This window comes from Typopeltis vanoorti, chromosome 12, assembly GCF_054136105.1.
Source record: "Typopeltis vanoorti isolate ZY-2024b chromosome 12, IOZ_Tvanoo_1.0, whole genome shotgun sequence".
Taxonomy (NCBI): Eukaryota; Metazoa; Arthropoda; class Arachnida; order Uropygi; family Thelyphonidae; genus Typopeltis; species Typopeltis vanoorti.
In genome coordinates, this window is record NC_143560.1 from 108,745,850 (window position 1) to 108,766,221 (window position 20,372).

At 36.3% G+C, this 20,372-nt stretch overlaps 1 protein-coding gene across 1 annotated transcript in view; it reads right to left on the reverse strand.

Annotated features, from left to right (window-relative positions):
- Positions 1-20,372, reverse strand: part of LOC150101127 (DGAT1/2-independent enzyme synthesizing storage lipids) — a 152,308-nt gene that overhangs the window by 115,804 nt on the left and 16,132 nt on the right. The window contains exons 3-4 of the mRNA XM_090402168.1: positions 19,313-19,480; positions 4,704-4,897 (exon numbers count right to left, since the gene is read on the reverse strand). Of these exons, the coding sequence (XP_090258294.1) occupies positions 4,704-4,897; positions 19,313-19,480 (362 nt within the window). The remainder of the gene's footprint in view (positions 1-4,703; positions 4,898-19,312; positions 19,481-20,372) is intronic.

The following is a 20,372-nucleotide window of genomic DNA, read 5'->3' on the forward strand; positions in this document are numbered from 1 at the left end:
GCATGGACTAATAAATTGCAACTCTCAAACCCCATCACAATGAATACTGAATCCCATGTTTATGCATATTTTACATTGCTTAAAGATTAGATTTTTTATGATACACAACAGCAAATGTTTAGTCCAGTAATTCCTTCCTCTTTCTATGCTATATTGAATGTTCAGCTGCCGAGCATATACCACATATTAACAATAGGCGTGTATTTCAAGGGTAATAAAAAAAAGAGAACAGTACATACCTATATACCATTCTTCTTTATTATTTTTGAAATAGGGAAAACAAATGGAGACATAGTGATTGTGAAAGTGCTTAAAGTGGCAAAATATTCGATTGATTTTAACAGAAACTAAACTGGACACAATTAAGTGATCTAAAATGGCAAACTACTTGCTTCAATTGGTCATGTTTATAATGCCAACCATTTTAACAGTTACAGTAATCTTAAACTAATTTTTGTGATTATCCTCATAGCATGAGCTATGTTTAGTCTGTAGTTATTTGTAAAAAAGTAAATATCACTGTCGAAGAAAAAGAATATTGCTTAACAATTTAGATTCAGAATCAAAATAGAAAAAAGATTATTTAATTTTTCTATAATGCAAGAGTTGGCCTGCTGCAAACTTCTTCTTCTGCAGCTTCTCCCACTTAAGTGGGGTCACTGTTGATAATGAGTCTCCTCCACACCTTCCTGTCTTGGGCTGTCACCACTTCCAAGTTCTTTATCCTCAAGTCCTCTTCTACCAGCTGCCTCCATCTCTTCTTTGGCTTCCCACGCTTCCGCCTTCCTTGCACATCCATCTGCATGACTTTTCTTCCCACATATTCGTCCTCCCTCCTCATCACATGACCAAACCATCTCAACCTTGCCTCCTGTATTTTCGCTCTTAAGTTCATAACTTTCACTGTTCCCCTGACATAATCATTTCTCAGACGATCCTTTCTGGTCACACCGCACATCCACCTAAGCATTCTCATCTCTGCTACTTCCATCCTGCTGATGTTATTTTTCCTCAGGGCCACAGTTTCTATAGCATATGTCATAGCTGGCCTCACTACTGTCCTATAGATTTTGCCTTTCAGATTGATCGGCACCCTCTTATCGCATAACACTCCAGCCATCTCCCTCCATTTCCTCCAACCCGCTTGTATCCTGCATCCCACTTCCTTCTCAGCTCCTCCATCTTCTTCCACTGTTGAACCTAAGTATCTAAAGTCTCTCACCTTCCTGATGACATATCCTTCCAGCTCCAGATCTGTCTCCTGTCCGCTGCCCACTGTGCAACACATATACTCTGTCTTACTTCTGCTCAGTCTCATACCTCTCTCTTCCAGTACTTTTCTCCATCTTTCCAGTTTAGTTCCCGCTTCTTATCTTGAATCTGCACACAGCAAGATGTCATCTGCATACAACATTGTCCAAGGTGCATCTTCTCTCACCTCCTCTGTTACCACCTTCATCACAATATTAAACAGACTTAATGCTAAACCTTGATGCAAGCCAACTGTTACTTGAAAAATTTCTGTCTGTCCCAAACAGGTCTGAACACTTGTCTTCACATTTCTGTACATTTCCTGCACCAACCTGACATATTTCTCCGGAACCTTCTTCTCCCTCAGACACCTCTAGACTTCTTGCCTTGGCATTCTATTGTATGCTTTCTCCAGAATCAATAAATACCAGATGTAGCTCCCTTTGTTTCTCTCGATACTTTTCCATCATGTGCCGTAACCCAAAGATAGCATCTGTCGTTGATCTACCAGGCATGAAGCCAAATTGTTCCTTTGCAATCTCCACCTCCTTCCTCAATCTACCATCAAGAACCCTTTCTAGGATTTTCATTGTGTAGGACATCAACTTTATTCCTCTGTAATTTTTACAGTCTTGTGCATCCCCTTTGCCCTTGTAGAGACAAGAGTACTCTCCCTCCATTCCTCAGGTATATTTTCCTGTTGGCAAACTTTCATGAACAGGTCCCACAGCAGGTCAATTCCCTCTTCCCCCAGTGCCTTCCATGCCTCCACTGGAATTCTGTCAGGGCCCACCAATTTTCCATTCCTCATCCTCTTCATGGCCTCCGTCACTTCCACTCTACTGATGTTCTGCACCATCCCCTCAGAAGGCTACCCATCTTCTCTGTGAGTCCTTGCATTTTCCTCATTCAAAAGTCCCTCAAAGTATATTTTCCATCTGTTTCTTATGTCCACATCCCTCCAAAATACTCTTCCTTCAGCGTCTTTGATCTGCCTCACATGTAAGATGTCCTTTGCTGCTTTATTTCTACATTTCGCTAGTTGGTAAATTTTTCTCTGTCCTTCCTTTATTTCTAATTGATCATACAGATCTTGATATGCCATGGCCCTCGCCTGTGCCACAACTCTCTTGGCTTCTTGCTTTCTCTCTCTGTCCTCTTCCACTCTTGACTCATCCCAATTCTGCTTTGCCTTCCTCTTCGCTATCACTGCCACTTGTACATTATTATTCCACTACCAACCTCCCTTCTGCTCTCTAATCTTTCCGATGTCTAAGCACCTCGATTGCACAGCTCAAGATTACTTTTGAATTATGTTTCCACCAATCTTGTACACTTTCCAGTCCATCCGAAATCCTCTCTAACACCCTCTCCCTAAAACGATTCATCACACTCTCCTCTTTTAAGCGAAACCACTTAATTGTCTTCATCCCATGGCATCCAGAGGTTCTTATCTTCGATCTTATTTTAAAGTCTGCACACAGCAGCAAATTGTAAAGTAATTCCAACAGATCAAGTCGCTGTGCTACTTGATCTGTTGGAATTACTTTACAATTTGTCACAACCTTAAGATGTTTTCTTCTAGTCAATTTGTGAACTGTTGTTACCACTCCTAAATGTTATCAAATGTTCTTCCCTCTTGTAGAAAAATGAGTGCTCAATTGCCAGATCAAATGCTACTGCAAAGTCCACAACCCTCTCTCTTTCCTGGTTCATCATTCCCACTCTGTGGCCACCATGCACCCTTTCACAGTCTCTATTCTGTCTCCCTATGTGTCCGTTCAAGTCTCCTCCGACAATCATCATCTTATTTTCTTCCAGTTCCCTCATTTCTTCATCTAACACGTTCCAGAACTCATCTTTTTCCTCTGCTGTACAACCAACTTGCAGGGCATATACACATAATATGACTACCCGCTCTTCTCCAAGACCCAATTTCATTCACATGATCCTGTCGTTCCTTCTACCCAGTTCCAGTACTTCGCCCTTCATTCTGCCACACACCACAATTCCTACACCATTTCTTCCCTCGTTATTCGCTCCAGAGTAGAAAAATTTATATCCATTTCCCAGTTCCTTTGCCTTTCCCCCCTTCCACCTTGTCTCCTGTACACATAAAATGTCCAACTTCCTCTTCATGTCTGCCACCTCTCTTCCCCTTCCAGTCATGCTTCCAACATTCAGTGTTCCCACTCGCAACATCCTCTCCACTTGCTGGGCTTGCTTCTTTAACAGCACCCACCCTTGATGCGGTAGCCCTCATCCACTTCTCGCAGCTGTAGGGCGATGTGGCTGCATGTCGCTTAAGGGGTACGTATGCCCTAGCCCTTATATCATTTTCTCTTTGACTCATATCATAGTTTGAGCTGGCATTGAAGTTTTACGACCAGATGCCCTTCCTGCCATCAACCCTCGCCATTTATCCGGGCTTGGGACCGGGACCTATTGAGGCTAGCTTGCCTCTTTCGGTGGCTGCATAAGATGAAATGACTTAGCAAGATAGGAAAGACTCACCCCTAGCCCTCGAATACTCTAATAGCATCAGGGGGGAAGGAGCAAGGAGAGGAGAAAGAAGCAAAAGAAAGAAGAGGAGGGACCAGTCTACAGAATAATATAACAGATGTATATTACATGAAGTAAGGCATGGCCCAGCATCTGGTACCTCGGGTTTGCCATGCCCGTACTCACTAAAGTGAGCCCTTGAGGTCTCAAACTAATATACAAAAAATGCAAAAAGTGAAAAAACTTACTTCTTGTCAAATTACATATTTTTGCAACAAACTTTTATTTATAAAAATATATAATTAATAGTTTTGTATTAATTAATACAAAAATAACTTTACATCAGTCATGTACTAACAGTTATTATATATACTGTACTTTCCTGGTTTTCGTGAAGGAAACAAAACCGAAATTGCATCTAATTAATTGGGATAAATTATTTGGAATTATTCATTTTGAACTACCTTTGTGTTCTTCCTTCTTCTTAAGTAGCTTCTCCAGTTTGGAGGTTAGGAATTGTGGTACGTCAGAGTGTCAATTCCACTGTCATCCTTTTAATCTCAAAGTAGCTCTTTCCATTTCTTCAAATGATCAACCCAAGAAGTTTTTGGTCTACCTGGAGATCTTCTTCCCTCTGATTTTGCCTCCAATATTTCCAGACACATTTTCCCTGCTGATTCTCTTAATATGTGCCCTACCATCTTTGTATTGCATTCATTTATTTTAGGAATGCATTAAAAAATTTAACAGCATATCTTATGAAATGAATAAATTCATTTTATGAATATTCAACTTACAAACATATTTCCATGAGCGCATTATGTTCATAAGTTGGGGTTCACCTGTATTCGATTAACGCAGCTTTTTTTGGCATAGAGTTACTTTAGGGAATCTCCAAAGAATAATTTTAAAAAAAAATAAAATAAAATAAAAATTATAGTAGTACTTGCCACTCTTGCTTCTATAGCCACTCTGGCAAAGCCAATTCTTTTTCCCCAGATTAAACGATAATTTTCATCTCCAAACTGAGCTTCAAGGACTCCTCCTGGAGATATTGACAGTAAATGTCCATCCTTCAATGTTTGAACGCACGCTTGGAATGACCCTGGAAATACCTTGAACACATCCATTAAGAGACTCCATCCTACAAAACATTAATAAGCAATTTAATGACTCCAAACTTAGTTATATTTTAATGTATCAAATTGCAAGCCATTCAATGAGCGTACCATATCAACTCCTCAGGTTGATATGGAATATTCATTATTTATTATGAATATACAACATACTGCTACTATTTTCATCTCAGCAAACTACTACAATAATTTTTAGGATTAAGTATCTGATTAAACATGCTCTTAATAAAAAAAAAAAAAATTATAGTTCTCACATTTAGTTTTAGTACCTATAATACTATTTTGAAAAAAAAAAAAAAAAAAGAGATAGCCAAAGATTATGGTATGATAATATCAACAGAAAAATCAAAAACTATGGCCTTTAAAGGACAAGATCCAGCAAGAACTAAGATAGTAATAGATAACAAGATCTTAGAACAGGTGAATTCATTTGACTACCTAGGATGTATGCTCACATATGAAAAAGAAAAAGATATAAATGTAAAAATTGCAAAATATTTAAAAATAACAGGTGTAATTAACTCTATATTTAAACCAAACCTAGTTCAAAAACAAACCAGACTAAAAGTATACAATACATTAGCCCTACCAGTCTTAATGTATGGAAGTGAAATCTGGACAATAAAACAAAAAGACAAACAAAGATTAATAACAGCAGAAATAAAGTTTATGAGAAAAACTGCAAAGTATACTCTATTTGATCACAAAAGAAACGAAGAAATTATGAAAGAATTAAACCAAGAATCAGTAATAGAAAAAAATTTAAAAATATAAACATAAATGAATGGAACACATTCAAAGAATGAAAACAGAAAGATTACCAAAACAAGCTTTAAAGTACAAGCCATTAGGAAAAAGAAAACCAGGACATCCTCTTAAATGATTTAACGATGACTTCTAAGGCCAGAACAGGCCAATTCTTGATATGCATGATGATGATGATGATGAAAAAAACAATTTAACATATGTAATGGAAATGAGAATTTATTAAAAACTCTTACACATTTCGCTTGCTGTAACATGAAGATCATTGAGGGGCATAGCAAAAGAACTGGTTACAACATTCAAAATATGAACAAAAGAACAAGCCAAACAGCACGAGTAAGAGCATATTTCCATGCATCTCAGTTGCAGCTGGGTGAACAGCAGAAAACACTAATAAAGTTCCAGGGAACCAGTATAGGTATGTTCAAAATAAACTAAAAAATAAAATAAACCTTGTTATTAAATCAAATTCAATGTACTAAGAAGCTTTTCTTTTCAAATAATGCTGAAATCTATGTCTTGAAAACCTGAAGAAAGACTTAGTAATGAACATTCTGACTTAGTTTGTGGAATTTCACCTTCCTCATCCAGACAGGCACACTTACAATGCAAGCAAGGATTGATCCACAAGTTTGAATTAGTAGAACAAAGAAACCATCATTCTATTCAACTGCCACCTAGTTCTGCCTGCGACAAATAGGTTATATATTTAACTAATAGGCCTTTCACCCATGAATAGTTAAGTGTATTATCAAAGGGCCAAATTTTGTATTATCATCTCAATGAATATCTTTAGTTTTCATCGTAGGTGTGGAAAAGGACATAAGAGACATACTTACAAAAATATGAAGCTAACAAACTTCAGTTTGAAATTTCATAGATTTTGTATAAAGCTAAACCTCTTTCTTCCTTTGAATATTCCCTCATCAGAACTACATAGACTTCATTCCTTTGCCAAAACACTACAATGTCATCATGGAAGCCAACAATGGCAATGCCACTATTTTGATGGATACCACAGGGTATAATTACCAACTTAATGTTTTATTACAGGACAGATCAACATATAGTATCAGCAGGCAGCCTACTCAAAGCCAAATAAATTACTGGACCAAATACATTCTTTAGATACTATCACTGTTGAAACATTGCAAATTCATTGTGCTCATCCCTCACATATCTATGACCTTCCCAAGGTGCACAAATCCGGTTATCAGCTATGTCCAATAGCTGACTGCATCAGCTTTCTTACTTATTTAGCTAAATATCTTTTGAGTCTTTTTCAAAACCTTACAGGTCAAACCAACTCTTATATCAAAAATGGTTTTGACTTCAAGGAGAAAATTAAAGATATTTACTGGAGTCTGAAATTATGGTTTCTTTTGATGTCGTTTCTCTATTTACAAACATGCAAAGAGGAACTCTTCAAGTTTTTACAAGAAACTTTTCAGTTTTTACATGATGATTTCTCTGATAACATTAAATTGTTTAAATGACCATCAATTCCAGGACACTTCGCTTGACAGAATAACTTGCATAAGCAAATAGAAGGCACAGCCATGCCGTGGTTGATCATTCATTGAGCATTCAGAAAGGCAACTTTTTAACAGCAGTTTTCCTTAACCTTGGATCTTGAGCCAAATTTTGTTAAAAAAATGGACAAACCACCATCCAGAAAATAATTGAGAATTATCATTCTTCAGACAGAAAACAATCTGATATTAAGAGGACTTCCATATCCCTACCCTAAAAGGGACTTCTGAACAAATAGCAAGGATTCTCTGTAAATATAATATGCATACTATTTTCAAACCAACACAAAAGTTATTTTCTTACTACCATCTACTAAGAATGAACGCCGGGTAAGGGAAGTGGCTGCACTACCCTTACCCGCTATTAAACAAGTACCCTGTTCCTGTCGACAATGCCACTTAGGACAAATTAGCCAATCTGTTAAATTCAGAATCCAAGAATAGATAAAATATCTAGAATTGGAGAGTTCAGCCTTTGCCTCTCATGCCGTTGACACTAGACAGAGAGTTCACTGGGATTAGACAAAGATTTTACACTATAGTGAAATAAGTGAAACCCTGCATCATTGCACTAATCTTAATCGAACAGACTGCACACCTATCTCCAAGTTTTGGAAAATAATCACCATAAATTTTTATTAAATCTTATTTTTAAATTTTTTTTAATTAATTTAGAATTACACAACTATATATGGTTCCTGGAACTTTAATATTATTTTCTCCTGTTCACTCTGCTGCAACCTAGACACATTGAAGTATACACATGCTGTGTGACTCATTCATGTGTTCATATTTTGAATGTTGTAACCAATACTTTTGCTCTCTCTCTCTCTGAATGATGCTCATTACAGTAAATGAAATATATAGACCTTTTAATAAATTCTAATTTCTTTTACATGTGTTAAACTGTTTTTCAAATTATTATTATTATTATTATTGTCTACCACACATTTCTATAAAATGTCCAGTTTTATTTCCCTGATTACTGATAAAATCTCAATATAAAAATACAAACGTATCAACAAGCCTTCTAAGTCATGCTGTGTAGCTACTGTAAAACTTTTATATCTCCAAATTTAATCATTTCTAGCTGAATATCATCATCTACTTCAGTAGCCTTTATTCAATTTCAAGTTTTTGATAGATTTTTCCTACCTTAAGAATAGACACATACACTCCTGAATGTATTCTCCTTACATATTTTCTACTATTGCTCTAACATGGCTTTCTGAAGGGTCACTCATGCCTTAGTAATTTACTACCTTTTTATAATAGTGACAGTTGAGTTGGATAAAGGAGATAGCTACAAAATGATTCTGCTGGATTTTGCAAAAGCATTTGAACGAATACCACATGGAACTCTGTTATGCAAATTATAACAAATGAGGATGGATATAATGCTGGTAATGTGGATAAGGTGGTAGCTGCTGGACAGATATCAAAAGTGATATACAGAGGAGCAGAATCCAGGCAAAAGCTGGTGACTAGTGGAGAGCTGCAAGGTTCAATGCTAAGACCACTACTGTTTAATTTGTATATAAATGATATAGGAAATAACCTGAAAGGAAATAGCCAGTTGTTTGCTAATGATGCAAAATTAGGTAGAGTAATAGTGCACCAATGTGATGTGGAAAGCTTGCAGGATGATTTAAATAGGCTATTAGTATGGGCAAAAGATAATGGGTATCAGTTTAATGTGGAGAAATGTAAAGTTATGCATTTTGGTATAAAGAGATTTCAAGCTGCGTACAACATTGATTGAACTGTACTCCAGGAAATAGATGAAGCTACATATTGCTAATGTAGCTCATAAGATTACTCGGCTGTTGAAGAACACACTGACAAGTAGAGATAAGGAAGTTGTTATTCCTCTTTATAAGGTCTTGGAACGTCCACATCTGGATTACTGAGCTCAGGTCTGATCAACTGGATTCCTTAGAGATGAGAAAGTGGTGGAGTAGATTCAGGGTCCAGTGTCCAAGTTGGTGAGTGGTCTGAGGAATGCTCCCTATGTCAATAGATTAAAAGTTTGTGGGTTGCAGAAGTTGGTTGATGGACAGAGAAGAGGGGATATGATAGAAACATTTAAGTTACTTAAATGGTTTTATAAGATTGATGCAGAGAAAATGTTTCAGCACTTAAAGAGAGGTGATGAATAAGAGGTTATCCTTGGAAGTTGAATTAAAATGTGGTTAGTAGGGACATGAGGACTAGATTTTTTGCTTGGAGAGTTGTGAATGAATGGAATTGGTTGCCAGAGTCAGCTGTTAACATGCTGTCTGTGGTATGACAGATTGTGTGGATAGTTTGGGTCTCTTGCAATGAGTCTTCAGCCTCCATGGAGATGGCTGTACAATAATAATAATAACATCCTAATTTAACAACTTTTTAGAGTAATTATTCCAAGCATCCGCAATATTGCAATTTTGCAGATGCTTGGAATAATTACTCTAAAAAGATATTTTTCTGTCACATTATCTCCGATTCCTTTTAGAGTGAACAGAACATTTTGCCACCTTATGTTATTTATCGTTTTACCAAATTCTTCTCACTTTATCTTCCTTACACTTTTCTCTGTATTCTCTCAGGATACCTGTATACAGGCATACCTAGGTCATAAAACAAGTGCAGTTCCAGATTGCAATTACATAGTGAATCAATGTTTTTGTTTTGTTTTTGTTCTCCCACTTGTAGACGCATGTAATTGTTCAATAATGTTTTTAAGCAGTCATATATGAGGTGTGATAATTTAATTCCTGGAACGGCAGTGTCGCCTTGTGGTGATTTGGTTGGAGTCACATGAGTAATCATCTTTGTATATGTTTTAACTAACGTGTGCTTAAACCTCAAGCCGATAGAGTCATTTGCTAGTTGGTTATTGCAAAAACAAGATATCTGCATGTAAACTTGGCATAAAAATGTGTGATCGAAATTTGGATTTTGAGATAAAGAGATTTCAGCTGTGTACAACATTGATTGAACTGAGCATGTTAACATAAAATTTTGTGTGAAAATTGACAAAAATGCTAGTGAAACATTGGAGCTGTTGAAAGTGGCACATGATGTTGATGCTCTGAAAAAGTCAAGTGTCTTTGAGTGGCATAAGAGATTCAAAGGTGAGCGAGAAAATGTGAACGACAACCGCAGAGGTGGGCAGCCAAAAACCAAAATGACAGACGCAAATGTGAACAGAATGCGAGATTTGGTATAATCTGACAGATGATTAAGCACACAATTAATGGCTGATGAACTGCAAATGAATCGAGAAACAGTCAAGGTAATTTTAACTGAAGAAGTCAGTATGTGAAAGATTTCAGTGAAGTTTGTGCCTTGGATCTTGACAGATGAACAAAAACAGTGCCGGCTTCAAGTGGTGATTGATCTTTCTGCAAATAACCAAGTTTCAGAGAGTAATTACGGGTGACGAAACCTGGTACTTCCAGTACAATCCCAAAACAAAACACCAGAGCATGCAGTGGAAAAACACGTGGTTGCCACGTCCAAAAAAAGCACGGATGTGATGTTCACAGTTCAAGACCATGCTGGTGTATTTCTTTGATCACAAAGGGACAGTCCACTATGAATTCATTGAACAGGGACAAACGGTCAACCAACAATGCTATTTAGAGGTGCTGAAAAGATTACAAGATTCAGTTTTGAGAAAAAGATCTGAATTGTGGCCTGATAAGTGGATCATCCATCACGAAAGTGCCATCGTGAGAGTTTCTGGCCAAAAAATCAATTCCTGAATTAGGTCATCCTGCTTATTCACCGACTTAGCTCCCTGTGATTTCTGGCTATTTCCAAAATTAAAGATTGCACTAAAAGGAAGAAGATTTTCACTTGGTTAGACTATAATAAGTTTAGTTTAATCCTTTTCCAAGTGTGAGCAAACAAAGTTTGCGCCTCAACAAAGAAAGCTCTCATGATGAGAACTTTCTCCACCTTTGCAACGATTTGCCTGATATTGTACCACCTTACCCCAGTCCTGAAGATACTTTCAGGTGCAAACTTTGTTTGCTCACACTTGGATAAAGGATTAAACTAAACTTATTATAGTCTAACCAAGTGAAAAATAAACTCTCAACATGTTTCCCTGAATCCGGAGTTATTTAATTATAAGGCTGTACACCCTTTGGCAACTCCTATAGGTTGGGATGACCTCTCACTGCTTCTGCCTTGGTGTCTCCACTACTGGGCCTGGCTCCCACTGATGAGACTTCAATAAAGGGCGAAACCGGTATGGGTAGTGGCCCTTGCCTTAATGCATAGCACTACACATATCCACAAGGAGATGTGCTTTGCATTATGGGAGATACTGAGATAGGAGTGATGAGAGCTTTCTCTACCTTTGCAACGATTTGCCTGGTGTTGTATCACCTTACCCCAGTCCTGAAGATACTTTCAGGCACAAACTTTGTTTGCTCACACTTGGATAAAGGACTGAACTAAACTTATTATGTTTACATGCTTTTCACTAGGGACAACAGTATTCTTATTTTGAATTTTATCTGCCATTACTAACAACAATAAAATAAAATACCAGTTATAAACAGTTTGTAATTCACAACAAAACTGTGATAAACAAAAAAATTCATAGAAACTGCACATTGATTCGAGGGAGCATCATGTCACTAAAACCATCATATAAACAAATGCTGCATCGTATAAATGAGTGATGGTCATAACAGAAAACCGTCATGTGAGCAGATCAGCATAAAGCAAAGCATTGTAAGGTGGAGTATTAGTCTACATACTTACCAGGAACATTTGATTTTAAATTAAATTATCCTATGCAAGAAACTGTATTCTTGTTTTTATTCTGCATCCCAGTGTAAGCAAACGAAGTTTTTGCATGAAGTATCTTCATGAGCAGCTTGTATATACAGGCTGCTGACTTCACATCAACTGCCTTAGTTTGGTCATAACAGAAAATTGTCGTGTGAACAGATCAGCATAAGGCAAAGCATCGTAAGGTGTAGTATTAGTGTACTTACTTAACAGGAACATTTGATTTTAAATTATCCTGCACAAGTACACTTCCTTTCAGGAAGTGTATTGCTATGCACTATGAGAAGGGTTCACTCAGACCAGTTTGATCTTAACTGAGGTCAGTGGGACTAGAGCCAGGAAGATACTGGGGGTTGAATAAATGCAGGTCATATTTTTCATATTCATAAAAACTTTCTACAACTTTCTCTGATCCAGAGTATTTTAAAAACATTCTAATAAACCATAATATTAATTGTGCATTGAAAATATACAATTTCTGGAAGGACTGAACTTCAGTATCTTCCTGGATCTAGTTTGGTCAATGATACTAATCTTGACCTCTGTTGATGTTAGGATTTTGATCCAATAGCAGACTTTTCGCTACTGGTTTCCTGGTTCATAATAATATTTTATTTTCTAATTAAGTTAATACTAATTGAAATTTTGAATGTATTATGGGGGTATGAATGATTTCAGTATATAGCACATTTAAAACTGAGCTGAAAATTAGTATGATTGGAAAATATTTTGAAAGATGAAGACAAATGTGTACATGGAATTATGAATGGGAGGTATGAAAAATAAATAAATGAATTAAAAGATAAAAAAATCAAAACTATGAATTATGGAAAAAAGTACGAAATAAAAAAAAATAAAAACATGAAATAGACATAACAAGCCAGCAGTGTGAATGATGACGTGCTGGCTGTTTCAAAGAAATCATCAGACAGAAGTGAAAGCATGAGTTAGCCATATGATAACAGGATAAATATGTTAAGTGGATATTGATTGGTTTGAGAGTACAATTTATGTCATAATCAATTTATCTTATTTACCATGCTTTATACCAGTCTTCAGTTTCATATTTTGTAATTCATATGATTACCAATGGAGTTCCATTAGATTTAAATGAAGAAAACTATATGCTTGCCCTACTGAATACATTTCTTAAATCCGAATATTTATATAAGGAACACTAACGTATTTAGCATATACTGATATGTTAATATATCAGAATATTAACATGCAGAAAGCTTATCAGAACACAATTTATATGTCTAACATAACACCGCTATACAGTACAGTAATAAACAAATTAATCCAAGCATTCACATTTAAAAGAAAAATTTTAATTTTGCAAGAAAACAAGTACAAAAATTAAACTCCAACTTTACCTAATAATTTATATGCACTCTGTTCTTAAATAAGTTCATTAATTCACTTAGACATGGACTCTACCAATGTAGAACACAATTTTCTTATTTCTGCATCTCGAAACCATACTTTTACCATGTATTGTATTAAGTTATCCTTTTTATCAAAATTTAATTTTCCAAGTCTCTTTTTCACTATGGTCCACAAATTTTCTATTAGGTTAAATTCATGAAAGTTACCTGCCACTGAAACAAGTGCATCTTGTGATTTTTGAGGAACTCTATCACTTTTTTTTGAAGTGTGGCATGGAGCAAGATCCTGTTGGAAGATGAGTTCTTTGTCTTTCTGGATCTGTGGGACCACTCTTTTCTTCAATATTTTTATATATTTTATGTTATTTGTGTTATGTAGTCACTTTTCATCATACTGTCAACAGGCACAGGTGATCCTGGACTGCCATGTTTAAAACAACCCCAGAACATATTTTTAGCTGGGTGTTTAGGAGCTTGTTGAAGGTAGGCCAGAGAAGTCCTCTCAGCTGCTGATTTGCAAACTAGGGTACTCACATTTGTTTTACTGGAAATAAATAATGGTGACTGTATCAATTTCTTTTATGTATTTTACTTATATCACATGCAGTATATTTCAGTGGTGGAATTGTTAATAATATCATCAGCGTGATTTTGTTTGTCTTTTTTCTTTGTGGTAGGATGTAGGTAGTCAGATATATGGATATTATAACTGTAGTATGTTCAATAATGTGGTTTCATGTTTCAATAAGTTTTTTAGTTTATTACTAGTGAAGATGAGTTTGTAACTGGAATATTTATGACCATATCACATTTGATGGTGTTACAGATATTATAAATATATGGGTATTTTAAAATCCAACATACTTTGGACATATTATTTAAGGGATAAGGCACATTTCTCTAGACAGAGAGGCAATAGAATCAGTAAAGCTAGTATGGTAGGAAGTCAGCTGAATAAATTTATATGGAAAGATAAACAATAAATAAATTAGTCAAAACATTAAATTGGCTGTATACAAGATAGTATTCAAACAAATTTTAATTTATGGATCTGAGAGCTGGGTTAGAAATAAAACAAAAGATCAAAGACTGGAGACCTCTGATATGAGAAAGATTAGTGAAGTGAATAGACTGCATCAATGGCAGTATTGTGTTAAAAATGATTATATTAGGAAAGAACTTGACATTGTTAGCATTCAGGAATTTGTTAGTAGAGTTAATCTCAGGTGGTATGGTCACTTAAAGAGAATGGGAGAGGAAAGATAATGAGTGTTCTTTGCCAGGTAGGCAGGAAAAAGACCCAGAGAAAGACCAAGATGTAGATGGATTGATATAGCAAAAATTGTGTTAAAAGACATAAATATAAGATCTAATAATGTTGGAGTCCTTACAGATAACAGATTCATTTAGAAGAAAATTGCTGATCGGAAGTTAGTGATGGTGTAACTTTTTCATGTAGTACTATCATAATTATTCTGTACAGCCCCTGAGGGTACATATCAGGAATTTGATGATGATGCACATTGTTCTAGGCAGAATGGATGGCATCTCTACAAGCTGCTGTAGGTATTACTGAATAAAGAATTCTTTGAGACATGTTATTTGGTTTAAGGCAATGGTTGAAGAAGAAGAAGACATTTGCAGGCATTAATAAATTGTGTTAATATGACACATTAACACAATGTGTTTCCACCTGGGTAGGATAAAGTCCTGCTAGTTGGCTGCTGAGCTTCTGGCCCACTGGTAAACCAAAAACTTAAAAAGTTTATAAGGCTTGTTTTAAACAAAAAAAAAAAAAAAAAAAAAAAAATAAGCCTTATAAACTCAAGAAGCTATACAAGTTCATACAGTAAAGCAGGTTTTTACAAACATCCATGCCCACTGTGAGATTTGAAGCCGCAACCAGCTGGTTGGAGAGCAGGTATGTTATCTATCAGGTCATCCCAAATGTAATGTCATTTTTTATACTGCACTTGTTCAAACATGTCTCAACTTGTCTAAACATGAATATTTAAAGCTTTATAAGTACTGCTAAGCTAAGGCAGCCTCATTCTAAAGAATTCCACCTTGCAAGAACATCATACATAAGTTATTGTTTAAATAACCCTTTATTACTATGGAGGTCAATGAAGAGCATATTAGGCACATCATGCTTCATGAGTTAAAAAAATGGCAACAATGCTGCTAACACTGTAAAAAATGTTCAAGGAGTGTATGGCAATAATGTTTTGAATGCACGAAAGTGCCAGTGATAATTCCAAAAATTTCAACAAGAGGACTTTAGCTTGAAAGACTACTCTCACTTTGGGTGCCCTGTCTCTCTCGATAATGATATGCTGGATGTCGCTATTGAAAGAAATACTAATTCAGCTGTTCTGTTGACGATTTAGCAAAAGATCTTAATTCATCGTCATTAACCATTAATCGCCATTTGCAAGAACGAACTTGGAATAGTGTCTAAGCTATTCCAAGTTCTTGCAATCAAAGAGAGTGCGTCAACATCTGCATTATTCTGAAGAGGTTCGTCTCCGTTTTTGAGTCGTAGTCACCGGTGATGAAAAGTGGATACTTTACAAGAATGTTAAGCACTGAAGGCATTGGGTTCACATTCAGGGAAACAGGCTAAACCTCAGCCAAAACAAGACCTTCACCCTCAGAAAGTATTGTTAAGCATTTGGCTGGATATGGCTGGTATATAACTTTGAACTCTCGCCACAAAACCAAACAATCACAGCTGAAGTATACTGTGAATAACTTGATCGACTGAATGAAAAACTGAAAGAAAAGAGGTGTATATTCTCTTGTCAGTCAAAAGGTACTGCTTTGCACCATGATAATGCACGCCCTCATAGTGCAAGAATCGCCTGTACCAAGATTGAGCAACTCGGCTGAGAAAAACTTCCACATTCCCCATATTCTTCTGATCTTGCACCTTCAGATACCACTTATTTCGAAATTTGCAACATTTCATTAATAAATTATCAAAAGGCCTGGACACAGGGATGAATTCCCGATGATTGGAGTAGAGCTCTCATAGTACCGATATATAAAAAGGAAAATAAAACAGAATGTGAGAATTACAGAGGTATATCCCTATTGAGTGTTCCTGGTAAGATATATATATATATAAGTATACTCGAGAAACGGTTGAGGAAGAATTGTGGAAGAAAAGCTTGGTGAAGAACAAGCTGGATTCAGGTCAAATAGAGGCTGTCAGGATCAGATCTTCACTTTACAACAAATAGAGAAGAAATCATGGGAATATAACAAAGATCTGTATTTAAGTTTTGTCAATTTCGAAAAGGCATAAGCGTATTCAATATATGCTTCAGTCGTATGGTCTCAATGGGGCATTATATCAAGCAATACGTAGTCTTTATTTGAGTTGTAAGTCAGCAGTTAGAATTGAAGGACGTACAGGAAGATGGTTTAATGTTAAATCTGGTGTGAGACAAGGATGTACATTATCCCCTCTGTTATTCATTATCTATATGGATCACATTATGAAGGAAAGTGGTATTTACCACGGTACCAGCCAAGACGTCTATAGATGTCAAGGTTATCATGAATGCGAAATGCATATTAAAATTGCAATACCAACATTGAAATATATGATGGATACAAAGCACATGAGGATGCGTATTTGACCCACAATGGCGTAAGGTGGTTAAACATGATATCAAAATTGGAGATGTTAATGTTGGCTCTTTGCTTTATGCGGACGATGTTATACTTCTAAATAAATCCGCTACAAGTTTACAAGATTCCCTGACTAAATTGAATAACTGTTGTAATAGATATCGTATGAAGGTCAGCATTAAAAAGACAAAGACAATGAAAATAGGTAGAATTGTTGAAATATCACTATGTTGTGAACGGAGAACCTGTGGAACGAGTAAAACATTTCAGCTACTTAGGCACGATATTTACTGAAGATGGTAAATTAAATATGGAAATAGACAGCAGAATCAACAAAGCTGGTATGGCAGTCAATTGAATAAATTCATATGGAATAAGAGAGAAATTAGTCGGAACACTAAATTAGCTGTATACAAAACAGTATTCAAACCAGTTTTAACTTATGGATCTGAGAGCTAGGTCAGAAGTAAAACACTTGACCAGAGACTAGAGACTGCAGATATGAGAGTCCTGAGAAAGATTATAGGCGTGAACAGATGGCATCAATGGCAATATCATATTAAAAATGAGGATATTAGGAAAGAACTTGACATTGTCAGTATCCAGGAATGCGTTAGCAAAGCTAATCTCAGGTGGTATGGTCTTAAACAGAATGGGAGAGGAAAGATTAGCAAAACAAGTGTTCTCTGCCAGGTTGGCAGGAAAATGACCCAGAGGAAGACCAAGATATAGGTGGATCGATACGGTACAAAGTGCTTTAGACGATAAAAATATAAGATCTGATAATGTTGGAGTCTTGACAAGTAACACTGATTTGGAGGAAAATTTTAGATAGGAAGTTAGTAATGATGTAAATTTTTCATGTAGTACTATCATATCCTGTACACCCCCTTGAGGGTACATGGCAGGAATTTGATGATGATGAGTTATACACTCAATGGACAAAACATTAGAGATAGGGATGATGGGAAGTTGACACTGGTATCCCCCAGGCAGAATGAAATGTACCCAAACCGAATGCAGAGAGTAAATAGGCAGACGTTGGGGCTTCCCAACAGTGTATCACAATCAACAAACATGGGTAAATGTGGTGATCTTAGCAATTGATTTTTGATGTATTGTCGGTGAGATGGTCAATCTATCACCCAAGTGGTTAGAGCTCTAGGATTCCCGAAGGCAACCATGTGAAAGGTCTGCTGTGAGTATACCATCAATGGACATACCTGCATCCAGTGAGCAAATGGTAGCCAAGTATATGCCATTGATGACCAGGGTAGATTATCCCGGCTCGTACAGACCAACTGCCGGCCAATGGCAGAACAAATCATATCTAGTTTCAATGTCAGAGGTCCAAGCAGCATCAGTTGACAACTATTGACAGCTCATCATCAGGTACTGCATCTTTGCCTGGTGTCAGGACCATAAAAACTGGACCTCTGCAGAGTGGACCAGAGTCATGGGGTCTGTTCGGTACAACTGACTGATCGTCAACAGCATGAAGCCATGGCCCTGTTGTGCCAGGTTAGCTCTGTTCAAGGAGGGGCTGGCTCTGTGATGGTTTGGGGAAGCCTTCCCATGTGACACATTAGGCCCCTTAGGGTGTCTGGAGAGGTCCTTAAATGCTCCGAGCTACCAGAATGTGCTGGCTTATTATCTACACACTTTCATGGCCTTTCCACATCCTGCAGTCAATGGTCTGTTTCAGCAGCAACCACCCAGGCATGTCTCAAAAAACAATCATCTGAACTGGGCCCATCTAGTGGTTCCCCAAGATTCCCAGATTTAAACCCGATCAAATCTCTCTGGGATACCACAGAGTGAGACAGATCCATGTATCTAGAACATTTGTCTAAGGCACAGTTGTGGACAATGCTGCAACAGGCAAGGCTGAAATTAACTCTGGAAACTCTCTGGCATCTGGTGGAGTCAATGCCTTGGAGAGCACAGGCTGTTATTCATACTACAGGAGGACTGACACACTATTAAGTACGTATCTCTAATGTTTTGTCCATTGAGTGTATGTCTAACTTGTATTCAAGGCATGATGCCTTGGATACATTTGTATCTAGTATCTAAAAACTTGTATCTAGGGTATCATGCCCTAGATTCAAGTTTATATCAATATCCTACACAATAATCAAACATAAGACCTGCTTATGCATAGTACACTACTGGTATCAATTTTCATCCTACTGAGTTAAAGATTATTTTTCATGACAAATTGAGAATTCATTATTTGTTACAAACTTGTTTTCAATAGAAGAAATTCTCAAGATAATTTCTAAATGAATTTTTCTGAGTTTGTTACCTGGAATTTTGAATAAAAATCTGTCTCCCACAGCTCTGATAACTCGCTGTTTGTGTAAAATGCACTTTGCCACTAAATAGTAATAATCAATTGGAATTGCACCATGGTAATATACTAAAAGTGCTGGTCCTTTATCTGGAATGTTTTCCATGCCACAGATTTCAAATCCTGAAAATAAAACAAGAGATTTAAAACAAAAATAATTTAACATCAAAATTTAATGCAAAAACAGTATGGAAAGGACCACTACCCAGAACTTGTTTTGACTTTTATTGAGGTCCCATCAGTGGGAGGGAGCTAGATTCAGGAAGATACTAAGGTTAAATCCCTGCAGAAGTCATATATTTTCCATATATAATAGTAAAAAGATGTATGATCTTATTATTAAAATACTTGGGATCAGAGATAGGTTGTTGAATGTTTTTTTCACTTGGTTAGTGATTCTAGTCAAAAAGATGATACTTCACTTGCAAACTTTGTTTGCTTACACTTGGATAAAGCATTAAACAAGAATATACTTTCTTGTGCAATATAATTTTAGTTTGATGAAAGTTTCTTCTCCTTGGTTACTATCTCTGATCTGAAGTATTTTGGTGATAAGGTGATAAATCTTTTTACTAAATCAATTATGGTCTACTGAGACAAATCATGGGCGTTCGACAGCTTGTGTATATAAGTGACCTGGTTATAAAGATAGTTCACACCACACAAAGCCGTTTGCTTATGCATAGGTAAAGGATTAAACAAAAAATTGATTTCTTGTTTAAATGAAATTCAAATTAAATTTTATTTTTCTATTTTTGTATACTTTTTATACTATATACTTTATACAATAATTACACATTGATATACAATTTGTTTGGACATCCTATGAATGAAACTAAAGCAATCTCAAAAACATATTAATATACTACCACATGTATGTGCTGTAAACATGTAAAAAATAAGGTGTGATTAATGGGTGGGGTGGATTAAATCCAACTTATGTAAAATTAGTCTTATTGCTAGTCTGATTGGTTAAGCGTATGTGCTCTTCAACCAACAGGCTGCAGGTTCAAAT